Source organism: Eleutherodactylus coqui, chromosome 6 (assembly GCF_035609145.1).
Source record: "Eleutherodactylus coqui strain aEleCoq1 chromosome 6, aEleCoq1.hap1, whole genome shotgun sequence".
NCBI classification, from domain to species: Eukaryota; Metazoa; Chordata; class Amphibia; order Anura; family Eleutherodactylidae; genus Eleutherodactylus; species Eleutherodactylus coqui.
Window position 1 is genome coordinate 216512776 of NC_089842.1, and position 22289 is coordinate 216535064.

The following is a 22289-nucleotide window of genomic DNA, read 5'->3' on the forward strand; positions in this document are numbered from 1 at the left end:
CTCACAGCAGTGACATCACCAGAGGTCCTTTAGCCCACTGGATCTCTGTCGGGGTGGTAGGTTGTTGTGTTCTGTCAGGACTGCTGAGTTGTGTCTGACACAAAAACATACAGACAAGTGGTCGTTAGTAGTTTGATTTTTCTCACACACCAATACAGAGAAATTGAATGAAGCAGCTCTTTCTATCCTGTCTCCCAGCAGGAAGTCCCAGCATAAAGTAAAAAAACAATCACACCCAACCAAATTGGGTTCATTTAACCTGTTTTGTTTAGAGAAACTCTCATTTGACACTTAAGTGGCCTCACCAGCTGGGCTTGGCTCCAAGACATTGATGTTTCTTGGGGCACTCAAGGCAGAGAAGGTTCTATTGGGTGGTAGGTTATTGCTGGCATTACATCGATAAGTTCCTCTGTGATGACTCTGAAGAGAATCTATATAAAGACGTTTCTGATTGTCTCTCAGCTGGTAGAACATTGACCCTTGTTCTACCACTTTCTCATTGTGGAACCAAAGAAATGACGGAGAGGTGCCATGTTGAATGGAGCAGGTAAGAGTAACTGGCTTACCAAATACAAAATCATCATTATCATCATCATCCTTCTCCATAGTAATAGAGATATTTGCCACTGGGTCTGTATAAATGAAAAAAAAATGATAAATTGTAGTATGTAACTCATCTATGGTGAAGTTAAATGAAGTTGTCATTGGAGAAAGGCGGAGCTGAGAGAGTCTGTCTTACAATTGTGTTACAGTATTAAGAGTATCTGTGTTACACTGTGAAAAGACTTCACCGGCGGAGCCTAGCATCTCACTTACCTAAAAATACCACAACTGTATAGAAGTGGCAGCTTCCTTTTATTGAGGTTTTTGGAAATAATTTTTTATCAAACTTCGCTCATCGGCGATCGTTTTAGCGATAATCGGCGCGTGTAAATGGGCGCGGGGCACCCGCATTTCCTGCTATTTTCGCTGATTGTTAAAATCAAGTGAGCTTGATTTTAGCTATCAGTTTTATCAGTCGTTCTCCAGGAGGGAGTGCTGATAGCATTGTTTTCCCTGTGGAGAACAAAGGATCTGAGCACAGCTAATAGCCTTGGGCTATTAGCTGCACTGGGAAAGGCTTCATTAACATACATAATTGGCATATAAGTAGCTGAGAAGCTACTTGAATGCCAATTATTTTTTATGCAAAATAAGCTCAAAGCTGTCAAACAAAAACGGTCGATTAAGCGATCTCTGAGAGATTATCTGCTCGTGTAAATGGGCCTTAACACCATATCTTTTCTTTTGTGTTACACTTGTTATTCAAAGGGTTAATATGGCTTAGTTTGAAACTCTTAAAGCAGTGTAGTGGCCCAGACCTATAGGCCACTTCAGAATGTCTTTCATGTTTGTCTTGTGCTTTTGTATTATCTGCAACTTCTGTGTGCATGAAGAGTATGTGCTGCACCTCTGCAGAAATGAGTTAGGCTGCCTGTCCATGGGCGGGTTTTCATTGCGTTTCTAGCGGGGAACGCAGTGAAAGCTCTCAATAGCGTTGCTATGCAGTGCGCTTCCCCCCTGCCCACGAGCGGAGAATCATTGCGATTCTCTGCTGGCGGACAGCAAATCGCAGTATGCTGCGATTTGCCGTGATTCTACGCTGTCCTCCGCGGTCAGACTATCTGTCAGATAGGCTGACAGTGGAGATCCGTCTGCTTGCTCCTGCTCCCAGGCGGCCGATCCCGTGGCGAAGATCCAACGCGGGATACCGCTACGCCCGTGGACAGGCAGCCTTAATGTCTGCAAGTGAGCTGTCTGTGTCTAGCAATGTATCCTTTTGTGTTGTGAGTCTGTGGTCACCTGAGCATGCTATATATTAGTGTTTGCTGAGTATGAGTGTAGGGGAGTTGTTGAGGAGACTCTAGCGAGTCAGTCTTGTCTTTTCTGCAAGGCGAGTCTGTCTGGAGCCTACTATGCTGTAGGAGAAACCGTGCCTTGTCCTACTGAGGCCCAGAAATGGGGGAGGCCGAGAGGATGGCTTTATGGCTGCTGGAAGACTACTACTCTCAAGAGTGTGCAGCCTAAAGTGAGAGAGAGAGAGTAGAAGGAAATCACCATGTAGCATTGAGAGATGTTTGAACAAGTGAGTGTGCACAGGTTGAGAATCCGAAAGGAAAAGAAGTGTGTTGTTTTCAGGAGTGGAGCTGCAGAGATAACTAGGACTGTGGGGCCGGTATTCATCCTGTGTTCTGCCTCCCTGTCTCACTACCCGGTTTCCTTGCGCCCGTGCTGTATACTGGCGTATGTACCACTGAACTGTTATTGTTGAAGTAAAGTAACATTGTTTTCAACTGTACTCTGTGTGTTTGTTGACTATCATTTCACCATACAGCTTCATCGCAGAGGAAGGAACAGTGGCGTCATTTGGCAGTTTGCTACCTGCATGCTCAGGTGGTGCACGTTTGGCCTTCTGAGTAAGTATATGGCCGTTTTCAGTGATTGTTCACCCGTGACACAAGGACTAAGAGGTAATCTATTCTGTGAGTTTTCCTCCAATTTTCCCATTTTTCAAGCCTCCCCCTCAGGTGTCTTGCACGCGTCTCTGGCTACCGTCTGAATGGAAGACAGTAGTGCCACCGTGACAATGCATGTGGCTCATCCCCACTGTCTCCTAAAGCTAGGGCCCGCTCCTCGGTCACTGCAGCAGCACAAACCTGACCAATCTGTTCTTGGTAGTGGGGGAGTTTAAGCCTTTCCTATTTTTGTACCACTGGGTGAACTTCAACTTTGATGAGTATACAAGGTCCTGCGCTAATCTAACGAGAGTCTTTCCCATGACAGGTATACGTTGATAATTGAGAAACTTTAACACAACCACAACCTTTCCATGATCAAGGGGCACTGATGCGTCCAAGTCATATTCTGCAGTTTTCCTATTTAAAAAAAAAAAATCATAACTGTGACACACCTACATGAGGGCTTGTTTTTTGCAGGACCTATTGTATTTTTTAATGGTACCAGTTAAAGTACCATATAATGTATTGGAAGACTTTTACAAATTTCTGAGAGGAGCAGAATGGGAATAAAACCCTGCAATTGCAGCATTCTGGGGGGTATTTTTACTGTGTTCATGGTGCAGATATGATGCATTGCTTGTATTGTGGGGTAAGCACAGTTACAGTGACACCAATCTTATATAGTTTTTTTAAAATATAGCAACACTTAAAAAAACTAAACAAAATTGCTTCCTGTCCTCAGTCACATAGAATGCAGCAAGTACTCACCTATAATAAATAAGTTTACTCCCTCACTAAACCAGATCATTGAGGACAAAGAATACTGACAGTCACAGTAATAGGGCCCGGTCATGGTCGCTGCGCTGATGATCTCTCTAATTTCCGCTGATCTCTTTTCGTAAACGGTAACATTTCTTAATATCGTCCCGTTGAGATAGAACCGGAAGTGTGTAGGAGAGAAGTCCTTGGAAGCCTCACAATGAAGGGTAATCGCATCGCCAACTGCCACCTTGTTTGGTAAGAGCGTCAACCAGGGCTGTCCGGCTCCAACTACAGGGAGGAGAGAAGTCATAAATATAATGCATTCTTAAGGCCAGCTGCACATGGCGGATTTGCATCGCGGAATCCGGAGTGGGCATCCGTTTTTGGATTCCACAGCAAATACCTTCCATAGCATGCAATGGAAAAACGCTTTTTCCTGCACATGAGCAAAAATCAATTGCGATTTTCCGCTTGCGGAGGAAAAATCGCAGCATGCTCTATTTTTGAGCGTTTTTTCTGCGCGAACGGCTTCCATTGAACTCAGTGGAAGCCATCCGACCCATGGCCCTTCCACAATGACATTGCTGAAAGGCCCCAGGTACCCGCGTCATTGCCTAGCGGCGGCGCAGGAAAAGCAGAGATTTAAGAAAAGCCAAAACTGTACTGTGCGTGTACAACGGCGAACCATGTGGACCATCCGCAGTACAGGAAAAGAACATCACAATTGTGCTCCACGGCTGGAGATATAACTTGCCACATGGACCTCTTCTATATGTGGCCCCTAAAGTGCCTACTTTTGGGTGGGGCTTTTCCAAACTCCACCCTTTTATTGTCTGCTTCACTGAACTGTACGATCAAAGCCAGACTGTGGCAAGTATACAACAGTCTATCCCTAGTATAAGACCTCTGTACAACACACAGCCAATTAGCCCAGGATAGAAATAATGGGAGGGGCTTATTCCCCCAGTAACCGTGACTGGCAGTTTTGAGGCTCTTTAATGGGTTCAGTTGTAATAAGTAGTTGAGCTACCACAAGGCGTTGTATAGGGGCCTCACTCTACAGATGGACTATGCTGCATACTAGGGAACAGTCCTGATTTTGGAGGGATACTCCTGCAAAATAGACCACAAAATGGGTGGGGCTTATACAAACCATCCAAAAATACGAATATTGGAGACATGTAAATGTCCTGATTTTAGAGATTCAAATGTTCACAAGTCTGGCACTGGTGAAGAGGTTTCTTTTAAAGGGATTGCACGGGATTGGAAAAACATGACTTCATGCATAGATGGCGCCACACCTGTCCATGGCTTGTGTATTGTAGATCAACTCCATTCACGTGAATGGGGCCAAGCTGCAATACCTCATGCAACCTGTGGAGAGCTGTGGCATTGTCTTCAAAGAAAGAAGCCATGTCTTTCTCGTTCTGGACAACCTATTTTAGATCTCCGCACAGATGGGTTATGGAGGCTTTGAGTAAGTATAGTAATTAACCCCTTAACACTATAGGAAATAAACTTATGTCATGGCTGGGAGAACACCGATCCCCGCTGTTGACCCCTTAAATGCCACTCTCAATGTTAATTGCAGCATGTAAAGGGTTCACAGAGGCAGCGCACTCCCTCTATGGCATCATCGGGATTACATAGAGAGAGCCAATAGGTTAGCATGGCAAATCGAGGCCAGATAATGGTGTCTGGGTCTGTCATGGCCTATAATCACTATTAAAAGTAATAATACAATGCACATTGCAGTGTATTATAGTGATCGTAGGATCACAGGTTCAAGTTCTCTACAGGGACATAAAAATGTAAAAATAAAAATAGTTAAAAAAAACATGTAAAAAATAGTAATATAAAAACCTTTTTTGCACACTTTACCCTCTTTGTTGAAAAAAAACTTAAAGAAAAAAACATGTTTGGTATCCTTGCATCCGTAGCATCCTGTACAATAAATTGAACACATTTTTTATCCCGCACGGGAAATACAGTTAAAAAAATTAAGTCAGGATGCTTTTTTTTTTGTTCATTTAGCCTACCAACATTACCCCTGCAAAAGTGGTAAAAATGTCGTATGTATTTGAAAGGGCAAAAAAAAAAACTACAACTCGTCATATAAAAAACATTCTCTCACGAAGCTCCGCTCGTGGAAAAAATAAAAGTTAATGCACTTTGAACGCGGCGATGCAAAAAAAAAAAATTAAAAGGGTTTTTATTTTACATTTATTACCTATATATATTTGGGCATTATAATCATACTGACCCGCAGAAAAAATGATCATGTCATTTTTGCTGCATGATTAGCGCTGTAATAAAAATCCAAAACAAAACAATGGCAGAATTGATGTTTTTCTCCCCAACCTCCAAAAAAAAGTTCTACAATACATAATATGTACACACAAAATGGTGCCAATTAAAACTACAGCTCGCAACACAAGAAAGAAGCCCTCATACGGCCGTGGGGACAGAAAAATAAGAAAAAAGTTATGGCTTTTGAAATGAAATGAAAATCCCCCCAAAAATAATTGTGTCCAAAATAAGCTGCATCACTAAGAGTTTAATAATGCATGATTACTAGAGATGAGTGAGTATACTCGCTCCGAGTAATTACTCGATCGAGCACCGCGATTTTCGAGTACTTCCGTACTCGGGTGAAAAGATTCGGGGGGCGCCGGGGGGCGGGGGGAGGCGTGGCGGAGCGGGGGGTAGCAGCGGGGAACAGGGGGGAGCCCTCTCTCTCCCCCCACTCCCTGCTGCAACCCCCACTCACCCACGGCGCCCCCCGAATCTTTTCGCCCAAGTACGGAAGTACTCGAAAATCGTGGCGCTCAGGCGAAAAAGGGGCGTGGCCGAGTAGGTTCGCTCATCTCTAATGATTACTCACCGCTGCCCAATGCATCCTTTTCCCTGCCCACTGCATTGGCTGAAGGGCCCAAAGTGTTATGTTGGAGACAACTAGTCACTTTACATATATGTATGTGTGTGTGATGTATATATTAAGTTCTTAAAGAATATTTAGTAAGGCTCCTTAAAGGGCCAGTACACAATTTAGTTTTTTTTTAACCATATGACTACTCACTTCTGACAACGATGTTGAACTCTTTGCTGTATTTTAAAAACGTATTATTTGCAAGTTTACTGGAACATTGATATTTTCCGCTGTGATCGCCTCCAGCTCGAGGGATGACATAAGTGTTATTCGCAACGTAATCACGTATCGTCTTCCGGTCTTTGAAGAAGCTATAGAGCAGATGGCTTCCAGCCGGTGAAGAAGTGGTCACACACTGTAGGGCCACCTGCTCTCCTTGAGTTACAGTGGCTGATGGGAAAGCTTGCATCACCGGGGTCTCCAAAAACTCTAGACAATAATAAGGACAACAATTATACAAACATCTGATATATTAGGGGTCTCAAAGGTGTGGAAACAGTCATAGAGAATGAAAATCGTTTGGCAGAAGGTATACAATTTTGCATAGAAGCTGTGGGGTAAGGTGGAAACCTGTCAGGCCATGTCACCAAAATTACGGCCATTTTGAATGCAGCCATCTTGGATTCAACTCAAATTTTTCCCATGGGAAGGTCGGTGTGTGATATATCAACCTGGCAGAGAATTCACCAGAAAAACAATGGCGTGCTTTATTCTAACATAACTTTATTCATTCTCATGTTAACACAGTGATTTTACTTCATTACAGGCAATGTGAATGATGGCGTTTGGCCATATCTCAAGTAGAACTGTAACTGTACAGAAAGTAACAGATTCAGCTCTGCTACATCTTACCATTCTCTTGTCAGAATAGAAATCACGGTCTGGTCACGGCACATGATTTCCATAGATGAAACAAGTGATAACACTTGGCCACTAGAGGGCACCACACAGACAACCATACGACTGATGAATTCTACTTGCCTTGTACTTGGATATTTAATCCATCACTCCTCTTCCTCACGGTACCAGCTAATGTTGTCACCTCACAGGAATATCTCCCAGCATCCCTCAGCTGTGCAGAAGAGACTATATATTTGTCATTTTGGGTAAAATACTGTACTTCCTGTTCATTTCTATAGAATGCAAATAGCAGTCTTGTGCTCCTTCCTCTAGCAAGAAGAGACGTGTTACACGTCAGCATCATTTCATCACCTTCCGATATTAGTGGTTGTGTCAGTTTTACAACTGGAACTGAGAAAAGTCCTAGAAAATAAAAATGAAGGAGGGTACAGAGGTAGCAAAGTTTAACTTGACTCTTAAGGCTCGTTTACACACACAAATATCTTTCAAAAGATTGAAGGATCATCCATAGTTTTGTATAAAGTACTAATAAGCACTAATTGCTATTAGTACTTCATTAGCTTCATTTGCATACAAGTGAGCTTCTGGGAGCTGTTACAGAACTCAGCAGGAGGTCTGAGCTCTGTAATTAGCTTCATTGTTCAGCCACAGGCTCCCCGTGGAGAATTCAGCACCATGGACAGCAGACACAGAGTGCGGTCCTGCTTATTAGCTGTTCTGCCAGTGGGGCTGAGAGCTGAGAACAGCTGTAACAATGTTAACAGCTGTAATCAACTCTCCACGCTCATCAGCTGTTCTGCTGAACAACGGTTTACAAGCAGAACTGAAAACCGTCGTTCGGCCGAACAGTGAAAGATGGACACATTTAGACACGATTATCACTCAAAAGACGGCTTTTGAGCAAATTTTGAGCAATAATCGTTATGTCTAAATGGGCCTTTGATGTGTTGGGAGAACTTTCTGTGTTGCAGTTTCTTTACTTTTTTAATTGCCTTTCAATCACTTACGATAAGATACCTTGTTTGAGAAAGTTATCAGAGGCTAGATAGATAGATAGATAGATAGATAGATAGATAGATAGATACCCTGTTTCCCTGAAAATAAGACATAGCATGATTTTCCAGAATTTTTGAGGATGCAAAATGATTTTTCAGGCTTTTTGAGGATGCTTGAAATATAAGCCCTACTCCAAAATTAAGCCCTGCTAACAGTTAATTAAAAAAGTCAATTTAAATAGTGTCCAGGCAGCTATACATGTAAAAACGTTAAACCTTTTTGAACAAAAATTAATATAAGACACTGTCTTATTTTCGGGGAAACACGGTAAGTAGATAGATAGATAGATAGATATGTAGTGGCCCAGAGTTAATAGGGAGCCTTTATAATGTTATATGTCTGTCTCATGCCGTTTTCTTGTCAGTGTCTTGTTTGTGGAGTGCATTTGATTTATGTGGATTGGATGGTTGCAGGACTGAGAGGGTTAATGTCTGGTATGTTCTGTCCAGTCTGGAAAATGTATCATATTCAGTGTATAGTTTAGTTGTCACATGAGGATGTTATATGTATGTGTTTGCAAGAATGCAAGAGAAGAGAAGTCTGTCAGTCAGAGAGGAAGAGTGAGGTCTGTGAGTGAGTGAGCCACACAGACACTGGACGACAGTCTTTGTGTGGAGAGAATGCAGGAGGCTGAGTGACTTTCTAGTGCTCGGCCTGGACTCATTCTGCCAGGGAGACCTGGGGGCTGCTACTGAGCGGTGGGAGTTGGACAAGCCACTGCACTGCGGGAAGAGGACAACGAGAGTGAGTGTGCACCAGTAGAGAGGGAGTTTCCAGGAGCGGGATTACACAGATAACAGGGACTGTGAATTAACCAAATACCCCCAGAATCCTCCCTGTTACACCACTCTGGCTTGTCATATCTGTACCAAGACTGTTTGTTTGGATTGGAGTTTACAAGGTTACAGTAAAAGGACAGAACCCACCGTTCCCGGTTCTTGTTCAGTACTTTGCCCTTTGTATGGACCACTTTATTTTATCTAGGATATCCGCCACAGAGGACGGAACAGTAGCATTACGAGTGATAACTGGACTTAAAGGAGATGTCTCGAGGAAGCAGTTAATTTTTTTTTTTGCCCAGTCCCCCCCATTAAACATACATCACAAAGCCCCCCTGTAAATGACATTTCTAGCTGGTTCGTACTTACCGTTCCAGCGTTTCAGCAAGTTATAAAAGTTTCCTCAAGATGGCCGCCGGCTCTTTCCCAGTCGCTCGCTGCAGCCCGACGTGCGCGCTCCCGAGACGCCGCCAGCTGTGTCTCCATGGCAACCGGACGCATCGCAGCCGCCGACCAGACGCCCCGCAGCCGCCGACCAGACAGCAGGTAACCGGCGCTAGCCCCCGGCTCCCCAGCGCTAGCTCCCCCGGCGCAGCGACAGCCCCCCCCATCGCAGCGACAGCCCCCCCGGCCTAGCGCTAGCTCCCCCGGCGCAGCGACAGCCCCCCCCGGCCTAGCGACAGCCCCCCCGGCCTAGCGACAGCCCCCCCGGCCTAGCGCTAGCTCCCCCGGCGCAGCGACAGCCCCCCCGGCCTAGCGACAGCCCCCCCGGCCTAGCGCTAGCTCCCCCGGCGCAGCGGCAGCCCCCCCGGCGCAGCGACAGCCCCCCCGGCGCAGCGACAGCCCCCCCGGCGCAGCGACAGCCCCCCCGGCCTAGCGACAGCCCCCCCGGCCTAGCGACAGCCCCCCCGGCCTAGCGACAGCCCCCCCGGCCTAGCGCTAGCTCCCCCGGCGCAGCGGCAGCCCCCCCGGCGCAGCGACAGCCCCCCCGGCGCAGCGACAGCCCCCCCGGCGCAGCGACAGCCCCCCCGGCCTAGCGACAGCCCCCCCGGCCTAGCGACAGCCCCCCCGGCCTAGCGCTAGCTCCCCCGGCGCAGCGGCAGACCCCCCCCCCCCCCCGGCGCAGCCCGGCGCAGCCCGGCGCAGCGGCAGCCCCCCCCCCGACCCATCACTTACCTGGGAGGCTTCTCGGGGCTGCTGGGCTGGGTTGGTCTTCTCCGCTGGGCAGCTCCAGTTTCTGCACCTTCCTCTAACAGAGGATGGTGCAGAATGGCCGCTTCAGCGCGCTCCCGAGCAGTGACAGCTCGTCTGCGCATGCGCAGAAGAGCTGTAGCGGGGAGCACACTGAAGCGGCTCGTGCTGAATGGAGAAGACCGGACTGCGCAAGCGCGTCTAAAAAAGCAAGCTGCCAGCGAATTTAGACGGAACCATGGAGACGAGGACGCTAGCAACGGAGCAGGTAAGTGAAATAACTTCTGTATGGCTCATATTTAATGCACAATGTACATTACAAAGTGCATTAATATGGCCATACGGAAGTGTATAACCCCACTTGGTTTCGCGAGACCACCCCTTTAAGGAAACCCCCAGATTCTACCCCTGTGATCTCCCCAGCAGTAACTTGGTCGAGTCCCGAGCTACCCCCAGGGGAGGAGATGGTAGATCCCCGTGACAAGGCCTTTCTCTTCCCCGCTGTCTCCTCGGCTGTGGGCCCGCTCCTCATACGCTGCAGATAGATAGATATGAGACAGATATGTGATAGATAGATATGAGATAGATATTAGATAGATATAGGATAGATAAACAGATAGATAAGAGGTAGATAGATAGATAGATAGATAGATAGGAGATCAGTTCTACTCAGATTTCCTCTGGATTCATTACCTCGAACGTGAACAACAACTTCTTTTGATACATGTGTATCGATGAAGCGTCTAATTTCACATTTATACTTTCCGCTTCCTGTTTCATCCACATGATAAGTCATGTTTCGTATTATATGGTCGTCCTTGTAAATTTTAACTTCTTGTGAAAACCAGTAATCCCAACCGAGGCAGTTAAAAGTCAACATGTCTCCTTCGTAAATGTTTGAAGGCACCTGAAGAATCACCCAGTCTGAAAGTCAAAAATAACCACTTTAGATCACGTTTTTAGCTGTGCGCTGTGTGTTACCACTTACCTGACTGCTGTGAAGTACCACCACCTGAGAGCGGTGTCTGGATACTAAATGATGCTATTTATCTGGACCCTGTGCAATACTACTTACCTGACTGTTGTGCGGTACCACTTACCTGAGCGTGGTGTCTGGACACTATATGATACTATCTATCTGGATAACATGTACCGTCTAGATATGGGGTGAAGCTATTCATGTGGACCCTGTGTGACATTTGGGTGCATATAGCATCCTTCTAGGGTAGGGGTGTTACTCACAATGAGTGTATAATGCATGATGCTGGTATCTCACCTATGCTCACTACCAACCGGACTGGGTCACTTCTGGTGCTGGACGCTGTTTTGCACTGGTAATCTCCGCTGTCATCCACTTTGGCCTTTGTAATCTGTATTGTGCGCTGGTTGTTATATAACAGCTGATTGTCTTTGTACCATTGAATGTTTTCTTGTGTCCATCCAGTAGAGTAAACATTACAGGTCAGGGACATTTTGTGTCCTCTGAATATTGTTCCCCAGTTTGGCTCCAAGGTAATGTAGGGCGCTGCTGCCGCCTCTGGAATGGGACGGTACACAAACAATGACTACACAGTGGAAGAAGAACTTCACACACATCACCCCCATATAATAATGCTAATATGTAGTGATGTCTCTGTAGTTATCAGCTGCAGCATAAAGATTAGTAAAGTCTCTCTGTGTAATGTTATTTACAGGTCATGTAAGTCCAGAAATGTACAGCGAGACTCAGAAGTCAGGAACAGCTAGAATATCTTAGAAAAGAAATACAAGTGGGAAACTTTGTACAACATGTAGACGGGTGGTGAAAACATTTTGACACTATACTGGTGCATTTCGGCCATTTTAGTGGCAGCCATCCTGGATTCAGCCAAAGAAACGTCAATGGAAAGGGGGTGATGGGACACATGATATTAGGATAGAATTTCATCAGAAAGGAGTCGGTGTGGTAATTCTTTCAATATCTGCAAACACTTTCAAGTTATGGATGATGTCATGTTAAGGGTTAATAAAGTTGTTATGAATTATGTGGTATGAAGAACACTAATCCCATCTTCTCAGTTACCAGAAGACGCCGGTAACAATCCAGGACAGAACTGAGACCATCCTGATGGTAATACAAGTTCATGTTAGTTGGCCGAGGCGTTCCATCAAGAACATCCAGGAAGATATCAGTGAGAGCACCAACTGTCAGGTAATGGTGTCCAGGACCAACTGAGGACTGGCCGCCCAACAGGGTTCCTGATCCTTGTCCATTGCCTGTCTGCTGGTGCTGTTCTCTGGACTCTTCCTGAAAACAGCTGCAGACACCCGGGGACCGAAGAGACTGCTTGGACGACCAGTTCTTGGCTTGTCCTGAACTCCAGTTTCCTGACACTTGGTGCTCTCACTGACGTCTTCCTGGGGGGCTGCCTCACAGGGACTTGTGCTAACATCAGGATGATTTCAGTTCTGTCCTCAATTGTTAGCGGCGTCTTCTGGTACCTGGAAAGACCTGTGATTCGTGTTCTCTGCACCACATAATTAAATGTACAATTTTTTTTTAACAAAAAATGGTAGCAGATATTGAAAAAAATGAGCACAACGATCAATTTCTGATGAAATTATAACCTTAAATCATGTATCCCATGACCCCCTTTCCATTGAAGTTTCTTGGGCTGAATCCAAGATGGCTGACAGGCACTACCATAGGGCCAAAAAGTTTTCCCCACCCATCTATGTGTTCTACAAAGTCTTCTCCTTTTATCTCTTTCCATTAAGAAGATATGCTAGGTGGCCCTGACTTTTGTATCACCCCGTATGTCTGTTGGGATATATCTGGATGCCGTGTAGCACTATTTATCTGGACAAGGTGTGATATTATTCACCTGGACAATGTCCAACACTATATAGTATCTGACTACTCCGTGACACTATGTATCTGTATATTTTGTATGATACTATAGGGTGGACCACGAAAAGGTAGCCCACGCCTGATCCCGGCCACGCACTCCTCAGAGGAGGCCATAGCACTTTCAGCAGTACAAGTATCTGGAAGTGCAGAGTTCCACGTGGGGGTCCAGGGTCCAGGGAACAGGATGCTACTTGGGGATGAAGTAGAATGACAATAGTCACTTGTAGAAAGCGAATGATAAGATATATTAAAAATACTAGTATTGAAAATGAAAGCATTGAGTGTTACAGTCATTGTATCAGGTTTATATATGAAAAGCCATCTCAGCAAATACCAAGATGATGGGTAAAATGGCACGTCAACATGGCCGGGAGTGACGCCCAGGGCCGCACCCATGAGACCGGAAGTGGGCATGTGTGCCAGCGTAAGGAAGTCTTGGGCATGCATCCCGAAGGCCGGAAGTGGCTGGTAGACAATACCAGTGATATGTATCTTGGCTCCCACAAAGCCTGACAACTAGAGATGAGCGAACGCGTTCGTCCGAGCTTGATATTCGTGCGAATATTAGGGTGTTCGGGATGTTCGTTATTCGTAACGAACACCATGCGGTGTTCTGGTTACTTTCACTTCCTTCCCTGAGACGTTAGCGCGCTTTTCTGGCCAATTGAAAGACAGGGAAGGCATTACAACTTCCCCCTGCAACGTTTAAGCCCTATACCACCCCCCTGCTGTGAGTGGCTGGCGAGATCAGGTGTTCGCCTAATATAAAAGTCGGCCCCTCCCGCGGCTCGCCTCAGATGCGGTGTGAGTTAGATGAGGGACAGTGCTGTTTATACCGGAGCTGCTGTAGGGAAAGAATTGGTAGGTAGTGTAGGCTTCAAGACCCCCCAAATGTCCTTATTAGGGCCACTGATAGCTGTGTGTTGGCTGCTGTTAGCAGTGGAATTTTTTTTTTTCTCAAAATCGGCTCTGCAGAGCGTTGCACCTGGCATTAGGGACAGAAGTGCTGCATAGGCAGGGAGAGTGTTAGGAGTGCGTGTAGCCTTCAAGAACCTCAACGGTCCTTTCTAGGGCCATATTTATCCGTGTGCAGTACTGTCCAGGCTGCTGTTAGCTGTGCTGCATTTTTTTTGGGCTTCTCAAAATCGCCTCTGCAGAGCATTCCACCCTCCATTGATACTGCAGGGAAAGAATTGTATAGGCAGGGCCACAACACAGTTATTATTCATAGAATATACGCAGTGCTGCCTTTTGGTGGAAAAACAAGTGGAAACAAATCTATTTGTCCAGCCTGTGTCCGTCCTTACGGGCGGTGGACACGTGTGAGCTGCGTGAAAAACATTGCTAAATCATACGCACCCAGCTACGCTTTACTGCTGGCTTCGCCATTTGCTTTCCTTAATTGGGAAAAAAAATACCTGCTCTGCCAGAGTTATAATAACTCTGCTACCCTCACGTTCTGTGACACATAAGCAGGGACACAGCACAGTTATTACACTTCTCATGTTCATTGAATATACGCAGTGCTGCCTTTTGGTGGGAAAAAACTGAAAACAAATCTATTTGTCCAGCCTCTGTCCGTCCTAACGCCTGTGGACACGTGTGAGCTGCGTGAAAAACATTGCTAAATCATACGCACCCAGCTACGCTTTACTGCTGGCTTCGCCATTTGCTTTCCTTAATTGGGAAAAAAAATACCTGCTCTGCCAGAGTTATAATAACTCTGCTACCCTCACGTTCTGTGACACATTAGCAGGGACACAGCACAGTTATTAAACTTCTCATGTTCATTGAATATACGCAGTGCTGCCTTTTGGTGGAAAAACAAGTGAAAACAAATCTATTTGTCCAGCCTCTGTCCGTCCTAACGCCTGTGGACACGTGTGAGCTGCGTGAAAAACATTGCTAAATCATACGCACCCAGCTACGCTTTACTGCTGGCTTCGCCATTTGCTTTCCTTAATTGGGAAAAAAAATACCTGCTCTGCCAGAGTTATAATAACTCTGCTACCCTCACGTTCTGTGACACATAAGCAGGGACACAGCACAGTTATTAAACTTAGATTATTCATTCACTAGAGGCAGTGGGGCCTTTCGTTTTCCCAAAAGGGCAAAAATTATATTTGGCCTGCAGTCTTGCGCCAATTTATTTCCTGCCTGTTAAATCAAATCACTGGTAATACAGCATGCCGAGGGGTAGGGGTAGGCCTAGAGGACGTGGACGCGGCCGAGGACGCGGAGGGCCAAGTCAGGGTGTGGGCACAGCCCGAGCTCCTGATCCCGGTGTGTCGCAGCCGACTGCTGCGCGATTAGGAGAGAGGCACGTTTCTGGCGTCCCCACATTCATCGCCCAATTAATGGGTCCACGCGGGAGACGGTTATTAGAAAATGAGCAGTGTGAGCAGGTCCTGTCCTGGATGGCAGAAAGTGCTTCGAGCAACCTATCGTCAACACGCAGTTCTGCGCCGTCCACTGCTGCAAATCCGAATCCTCTGTCTGCTGCTCCTCCTTCCTCCCAGCCTCCTCACTCCACTACAATGACACCTGCTCAGGAGCGGGAACACTCCCAGGAACTGTTCTCGGGCCCCTGCTTAGATTGGGCAGCAGCGGTTCCTCTCCCACCAGAGGAGTTTATCGTCACTGATGCCCAACCATTCGAAAGTTCCCGGGGTCCGAGGGAAGAGGCTGGGGACTTCCGCCAACTGTCTCAACAACTTTCTGTGGGTGAGGAGGATGATGACGATCAGACACAGTTGTCTTGCAGTGAGGTAGTAGTAAGGGCAGTAAGTCCAAGGGAGCAGCGCACAGAGGATTCGGAGGAAGAGCAGCAGGACGATGAGGTGACTGACCCCACCTGGTGTGCAATGCTTACTCAGGAGGACAGGTCTTCAGAGGGGGAGTCAAGGGCATCAGCAGGGCAGGTTGCAAGAGGCAGTGCGGTGTCCAGGGGTAGAGGCAGGGCCAGACCGAATAATCCACCAAGTGTTTCCCAAAGCGCCCCCTCGCGCCATGCCACCCTGCAGAGGCCGAGGTGCTCTAAGGTCTGGCAGTTTTTCACAGAGACGCCTGACGACCGACGAACAGTGGTGTGCAACCTTTGTTGCGCAAAGCTCAGCCGGGGAGCCAACACCAACAGCCTCACCACCACCACCATGCGCAGACATATGATGGCCAAGCACCCCACAAGGTGGGACGAAGGCCGTTCACCGCCTCCGGTTTGCACCCCTGCCTCTCCCCCTGTGCCCCAACCTGCCACTGAGATGCAACCCCCCTCTCAGGACACAGGCACTACCGCCTCATGGCCTGCACCCACACCCTCATCTCCGCTGTCCTCGGCCCCATCCAGCAGTGTAGTTCAGCGCACCGTTCAGCCGTCGCTTGCGCAAGTGTTCGAGCGCAAGCGCAAGTACGCCGCCACGCACCCGCACGCTCAAACGTTAACCGTCCGCATAGCAAAATTCATCAGCCTTGAGATGCTGCCGTATAGGGTTGTGGAAACTGAGTCCTTCAAAAGTATCATGGAGGCGGCGGCCCCGCGCTACTCAGTTCCCAGTCGCCACTACTTTTCCCGATGTGCCGTCCCAGCCCTGCACGACCACGTCTCCCGCAACATTGTGCGCGCCCTCACCAACGCGGTTACTGCCACGGTCCACTTAACTACGGACACGTGGACAAGCACAGGCGGGCAGGGCCACTACATCTCCCTGACGGCACATTGGGTGAATTTAGTGGAGGCTGGGACAGAGTCAGAGCCTGGGACCGCTCACGTCCTACCCACCCCCAGAATTGCGGGCCCCAGCTCGGTGGTGGTATCTGCGGAGGTGTATGCTTCCTCCACTAAAGCACCCTCCTCCTCCTCCTCCTCCTCTGTCTCGCAATCAAGATGTGTTAGCAGCAGCATGTCGCCAGCAGTCGGTGTCGCGCGGTGTGGCAGCACAGCGGTGGGCAAGCGTCAGCAGGCCGTGCTGAAACTACTCAGCTTAGGCGATAAGAGGCACACGGCCCACGAACTGCTGCAGGGTCTGACACAGCAGACCGACCGCTGGCTTGCGCCGCTGAGCCTCCAACCGGGCATGGTCGTGTGTGACAACGGGCGTAACCTGGTGGCGGCTCTGCAGCTTGGCAGCCTCACGCACGTGCCATGCCTGGCCCACGTCTTTAATTTGGTGGTTCAGCGGTTTCTGAAAAGCTACCCACGCTTGTCAGACCTGCTCGTAAAGGCGCGCCGGCTCTGCGCACATTTCCGCAAGTCCCACACGGACGCTGCCACCCTGCGCACCCTGCAACATCACTTTAAGCTGCCAGTGCACCGACTGCTGTGCGACGTGCCCACATGGTGGAACTCTACGCTCCACATGTTGGCTAGGCTCTATGAGCAGCGTAGAGCAATAGTGGAATACCAACTCCAACATGGGCGGCGCAGTGGGAGTCAGCCTCCTCAATTCCTTTCAGAAGAGTGGGCCTGGTTGGCAGACATCTGCCATGTCCTTGGTAATTTTGAGGAGTCTACCCAGGTGGTGAGCGGCGATGCTACAATCATTAGCGTCACCATTCCTCTGCTATGCATCTTGAGAAATTCCCTGCAAACCATAAAGGCAGCTGCTTTGCGCTCGGAAACGGGGGCGGGGGAAGACAGTATGCCGCTGGATAGTCAGGGCACCCTCCTGTCTATTTCTCAGCGCGTACAGGAGGAGGAGGAGGAGCATGAGGAGGATGAGGAGGAGGGGGAAGAGACAGCTTGGGCCGCTGCTGACGGTACACCGGCTGATTGCCTGTCATCCTTTCAGCGTGTATGGCCTGAGGAGGAGGAGGAGGAGGAGGAGGATCCTGAAAGTGATCTTCCTAGTGAAGACAGCCATGTGTTGCGTACAGGTACCCTGGCACACATGGCTGACTTCATGTTAGGATGCCTTTCTCGTGACCCTCGCGTTGCACGCATTCTGGCCACTACGGATTACTGGGTGTACACACTGCTCGATCCACGGTATAAGGAGAACCTGCCCACTCTCATTCCCGAAGAGGAAAGGGGTTCGAGAGTGTTGCTATACCACAGGACCCTTGCGGACAAGCTGATGGTAAAATTCCCAGCCGACAGCGCTAGTGGCAGAAGGCGCAGTACCGAGGGCAAGGTAGCAGGGGATGTGCGTAGATCGAGCAGCATGTACATCCCAGGCAGTGCAACAGTCTTTAAGGGCCTGGCCAGCTTTATGGCTCCCCACCAAGACTGTGTCACCGCTCCCCAGTCACGGCTGAGTCGGCGGGAGCACTGTAAAAGGATGGTGAGGGAGTACGTAGCGGATCGCACGACCATCCTTGGTGATGCCTCTGCCCCCTACAACTACTGGGTGTCGAAGCTGGACATGTGGCCTGAACTCGCGCTGTATGCCCTGGAGGTGCTTGCTTGTCCTGCGGCTAGCGTCTTGTCGGAGAGGGTGTTTAGTGCGGCTGGGGGAATCATCACAGATAAGCGTAGCCGCTTGTCAACCGACAGTGCCGACAGGCTAACACTCATCAAGATGAACAAAGGCTGGATTTCCCCAGACTTCTGTTCTCCACCAGCGGACAGCAGCGATACGTAAGCAATACGTAGGCTGCACCCGCGGATGGAAGCTACGTTCTCTCTCACCATCCAAAACGGGGACATTTCTGCTTCATCAATCTGTGTCTAATATTCCTCCTCCTCCTCCTCCTGCTCCTCCTCCTGAAACCTCACGTAATCACGCTGAACGGGCAATTTTTCTTAGGGCCACAAGGCTCACTCAAATAATTTTTCAGAACAATTTTTATAAGTTTCAATGCGCTTAAAAGCATTGGAACTTTAACTTGAACCAATTTTTCGTTACACTGGGCTGCCTCCAGGCCTAGTTACCACTTAAGCCACATTAACCAAAGCGATTAATGGGTTTCACCTGCCCTCTTGGCTGGCCATGGCCAATTTTTGGGATGTACATTAGTACTGTTGATACAGCAATTTTTGTGGGCCCTCGCCTACAGTGTAATCAAATTAATTTTTAGGCCACCTGCATTACAGCTGACGTTACCTCAGCTGTGTTGGGCAATGCAATGGGATATTTTTATGTACCGCCGGTGGGTTCCAGGGAGCCACCCATGCTGTAGGTGCACACTGAGTTTTTAATACATCTGTACACTTCTAAAGAACCCGTCTGACTGGGGCATGCAGTGTGGGCCGAAGCCCACCTGTATTACGCACGACATTACTACCTCAGCTGTGTTGGGCAATGCAATGGGATATTTCTATGTACCGCCGGTGGCTTCCTGGCACCCACCCAGGCAGTGGGTCCACAGGGAGTTTAACCTACATGTGTCCACTTGTAAAGAACCCCAGTCTGACTGGGGCATGCAGTGTGGGCCGAAGCCCACCTGCATTAAGCACGACATTATTACCTCAGCTGTGTTGGGCAATGCAATGGGATATTTTTGTGTACCGCCGGTGGGTTCCAGGGAGCCACCCATGCTGTAGGTGCACACTGAGTTTTTAATACATCTGTACACTTCTAAAGAACCCGTCTGACTGGGGCATGCAGTGTGGGCCGAAGCCCACCTGTATTACGCACGACATTACTACCTCAGCTGTGTTGGGCAATGCAATGGGATATTTCTATGTACCGCCGGTGGCTTCCTGGCACCCACCCAGGCAGTGGGTCCACAGGGAGTTTAACCTACATGTGTCCACTTGTAAAGAACCCCAGTCTGACTGGGGCATGCAGTGTGGGCCGAAACCCACCTGCATTAACCCTTTCCAGTCCACTGTGTGACCTGTGAAGACATTAGGGTTTAAGGCTGTACAGCTCCGTTGTTGGTAGACGTCCGTCGGGGTTCTCTTACTGTATATTGCCAGCCTCTCTGCTGTCGGAGCCTATCCTACGTGTCAGCTCATGCAGTACTGGCTTTAGCCAGCATATAGCGCCGTTGTATAACAGCAGAAAAAGAGTAAGCCCCCTAGGAAAACCATATACAAATTGGATTGGAAAGGGTTAAGCACAACATTACTACCTCAGCTGTGTTGGGCAATGCAATGGGATATTTCTATGTACCGCCGGTGGCTTCCTGGCACCCACCCATGCTGTAGGTGCACACGGAGTTTTTACTACATCTGTACACTTATAAAGAACCCCAGTCAGACTGGGGCATGCAGTGTGGGCCGAAGCCCACCTGCATTAAGCACGACATTACTACCTCAGCTGTGTTGGGCAATGCAATGGGATATTTCTGTGTACCGCCGGTGGGTTCCAGGGAGCCACCTATGCTGTGGGTCGACAGGGACTTCACAATAGGGAGTTGTACCTGCCTGTGTCTATGAATTAAAAAGCCCGGTCTGACTGGGGCATGCAGACACCTTGACAGAATGAATAGTGTGTGGCACATAGGTTCCCCATTGCTATGCCCACGTGTGCAGCTCCTGATGGCGGTGGCACAGGATTCTATTTCTCATTGCTTCTGTACAGCATTGTGGGCTATCGCTCCGCCACTTTTAAAGAGGGTCGCTGCCTAGCCGTGCCAACCTCTGCAGTGTGTGCCTGCGGTCCCTCGTCATGGCAGACGCAATTCTAAATAGACATGAGTGTGGCGTGGCATGAGGGCAGCTGAAGGCTGCCCAGGGACACTTTGGTGTGCGCTGTGGGGGGGAGGGGGGGCGGTTGGGCAGCATGTAACCCAGGAGAAGTGTCAGTGGAGTGTCATGCAGGCAGTGATTGTGCTTTGTTGGAGGTAGTGTGGTGCTTAGCAAAGGTATGCCATGCTAATGAGGGCTTTTCAGAAGTAAAAGTTGTTGGGAGGGGGGGGGCCACTCTTGCCGGTATTGTGGCTTAATAGTGGGACCTGTGAACTTGAGATGCAGCCCAACATGTAGCCCCTCGCCTGCCCTATCCGTTGCTGCGTCGGTCCCATCACTTTCCTGAATTGCCCAGATTTTCACACATGAAAACCTTAGCGAGCATCGGCGAAATACAAAAATGTTCTGGTCGCCCATTGACTTCAATGGGGTTCGTTGTTCGAAACGAACCCTCGAGCATCACGGGAAGTTCGTTCCGAATAACGAGCACCCGAGCATTTTGGTGTTCGCTCATCTCTACTGACAACCAACTGAGACTGTGTGGCATGTGTCAGAGGCGTAACTTACTGTTTACCTGGACGCAGCAGGACACTGTTTATCTGGAAGCCGCAGGGTACTGTTTATCTGGACACAGCGGGATACTGTTTACCTTGACGCTGCAGGATACTGTTTTTCTGAATGCCAAGGGATGCTGTTTATCTAGACACAGCAGGATACTATTACCTGGACACAGCGGGATACTGTTTATCTGGGCGCCACGGGACACTATTTATCTGGACACTACAGGATACGGTTTATCTGGATACCGCGGGACACTATTTATTTGCATGCCGTGGGATACTGTTTATCGAGACGCTGCGGAATACTGTTTATCTGAATGCTACGAGATATCTGCACACTGCAGGATACTGTTTATCTGGAAGCCGCAAGGTATTGTTTATCTGAACACCGCAGGATACTGTGTATCTGGATGGCGCAGGATACTGTGTATCTGGATGGCACGGGATACTGTTTATCTGCAGATTGTGGGATACTATTTATTTGGACACTGCAGGATACTGTTTACCTGGACGCTGCGGGATACTGTTTATCTGGATGCAGCAGGATACTGTTTACATGGACATCGCAAGACACTGTTTATCTGGGCGCCGCGGGATACTGTTTGCCTGGACGCCACGGTATACTGTTTCTCTGGACGCTGCAGGATACTGTTTTTCTGAACGCCGCAGGATACTGTTTATCTGGACGCTGCAGGACACTTTATCTGGACACTGCAGAATACTGCATATATGGACACCGCCGGATACTATTTATTTGCATGCTGTGGGATACTGTTTATCGAGACGCTGCGGAATACTGTTTATCTGAACGCTACGAGATATCTAAATGCTGCGGGATACTGTTAATCTGGAGACTATAGAATACTGTTTGTCTATACGCCGCGGGATACTGTTTATCTGGACACAGCAGGATATTGTTTATCTGTACACCTCGAGATACTGTTTATCTGGACGCTTCACGGTACTGTGTATCTGGATGACGGGGGATACTGTTTATCTGGACGCCGCGGCATACTGTTTATCTGGACGCCGCGGGATACTGTTTATCTGGACGCCGCGGCATACTGTTTATCTGGACGCCGCGGCATACTGTTTATCTGGACACTGCAGAATACTGTTTATCTGGACGCCGCGGCATACTGTTTATCTGGACACTGCAGAATACTGTGTATGTGGACGCCGCAGGGTAC

General features: G+C 48.4%; 1 protein-coding gene across 1 annotated transcript in view; it reads right to left on the minus strand.

Moving 5' to 3' along the window:
* LOC136571833 (Fc receptor-like protein 3) overlaps positions 1–11548 on the minus strand; it is a 70476-nt gene extending 58928 nt beyond the window's left edge. The window contains exons 1-3 of the mRNA XM_066572459.1: positions 11353–11548; positions 10770–11000; positions 7171–7452 (exon numbers count right to left, since the gene is read on the minus strand). Coding sequence (XP_066428556.1) covers positions 7171–7452; positions 10770–11000; positions 11353–11548 — 709 coding nt within the window. The remainder of the gene's footprint in view (positions 1–7170; positions 7453–10769; positions 11001–11352) is intronic.
* Between the last annotated feature and the right edge of the window lie 10741 nt (positions 11549–22289).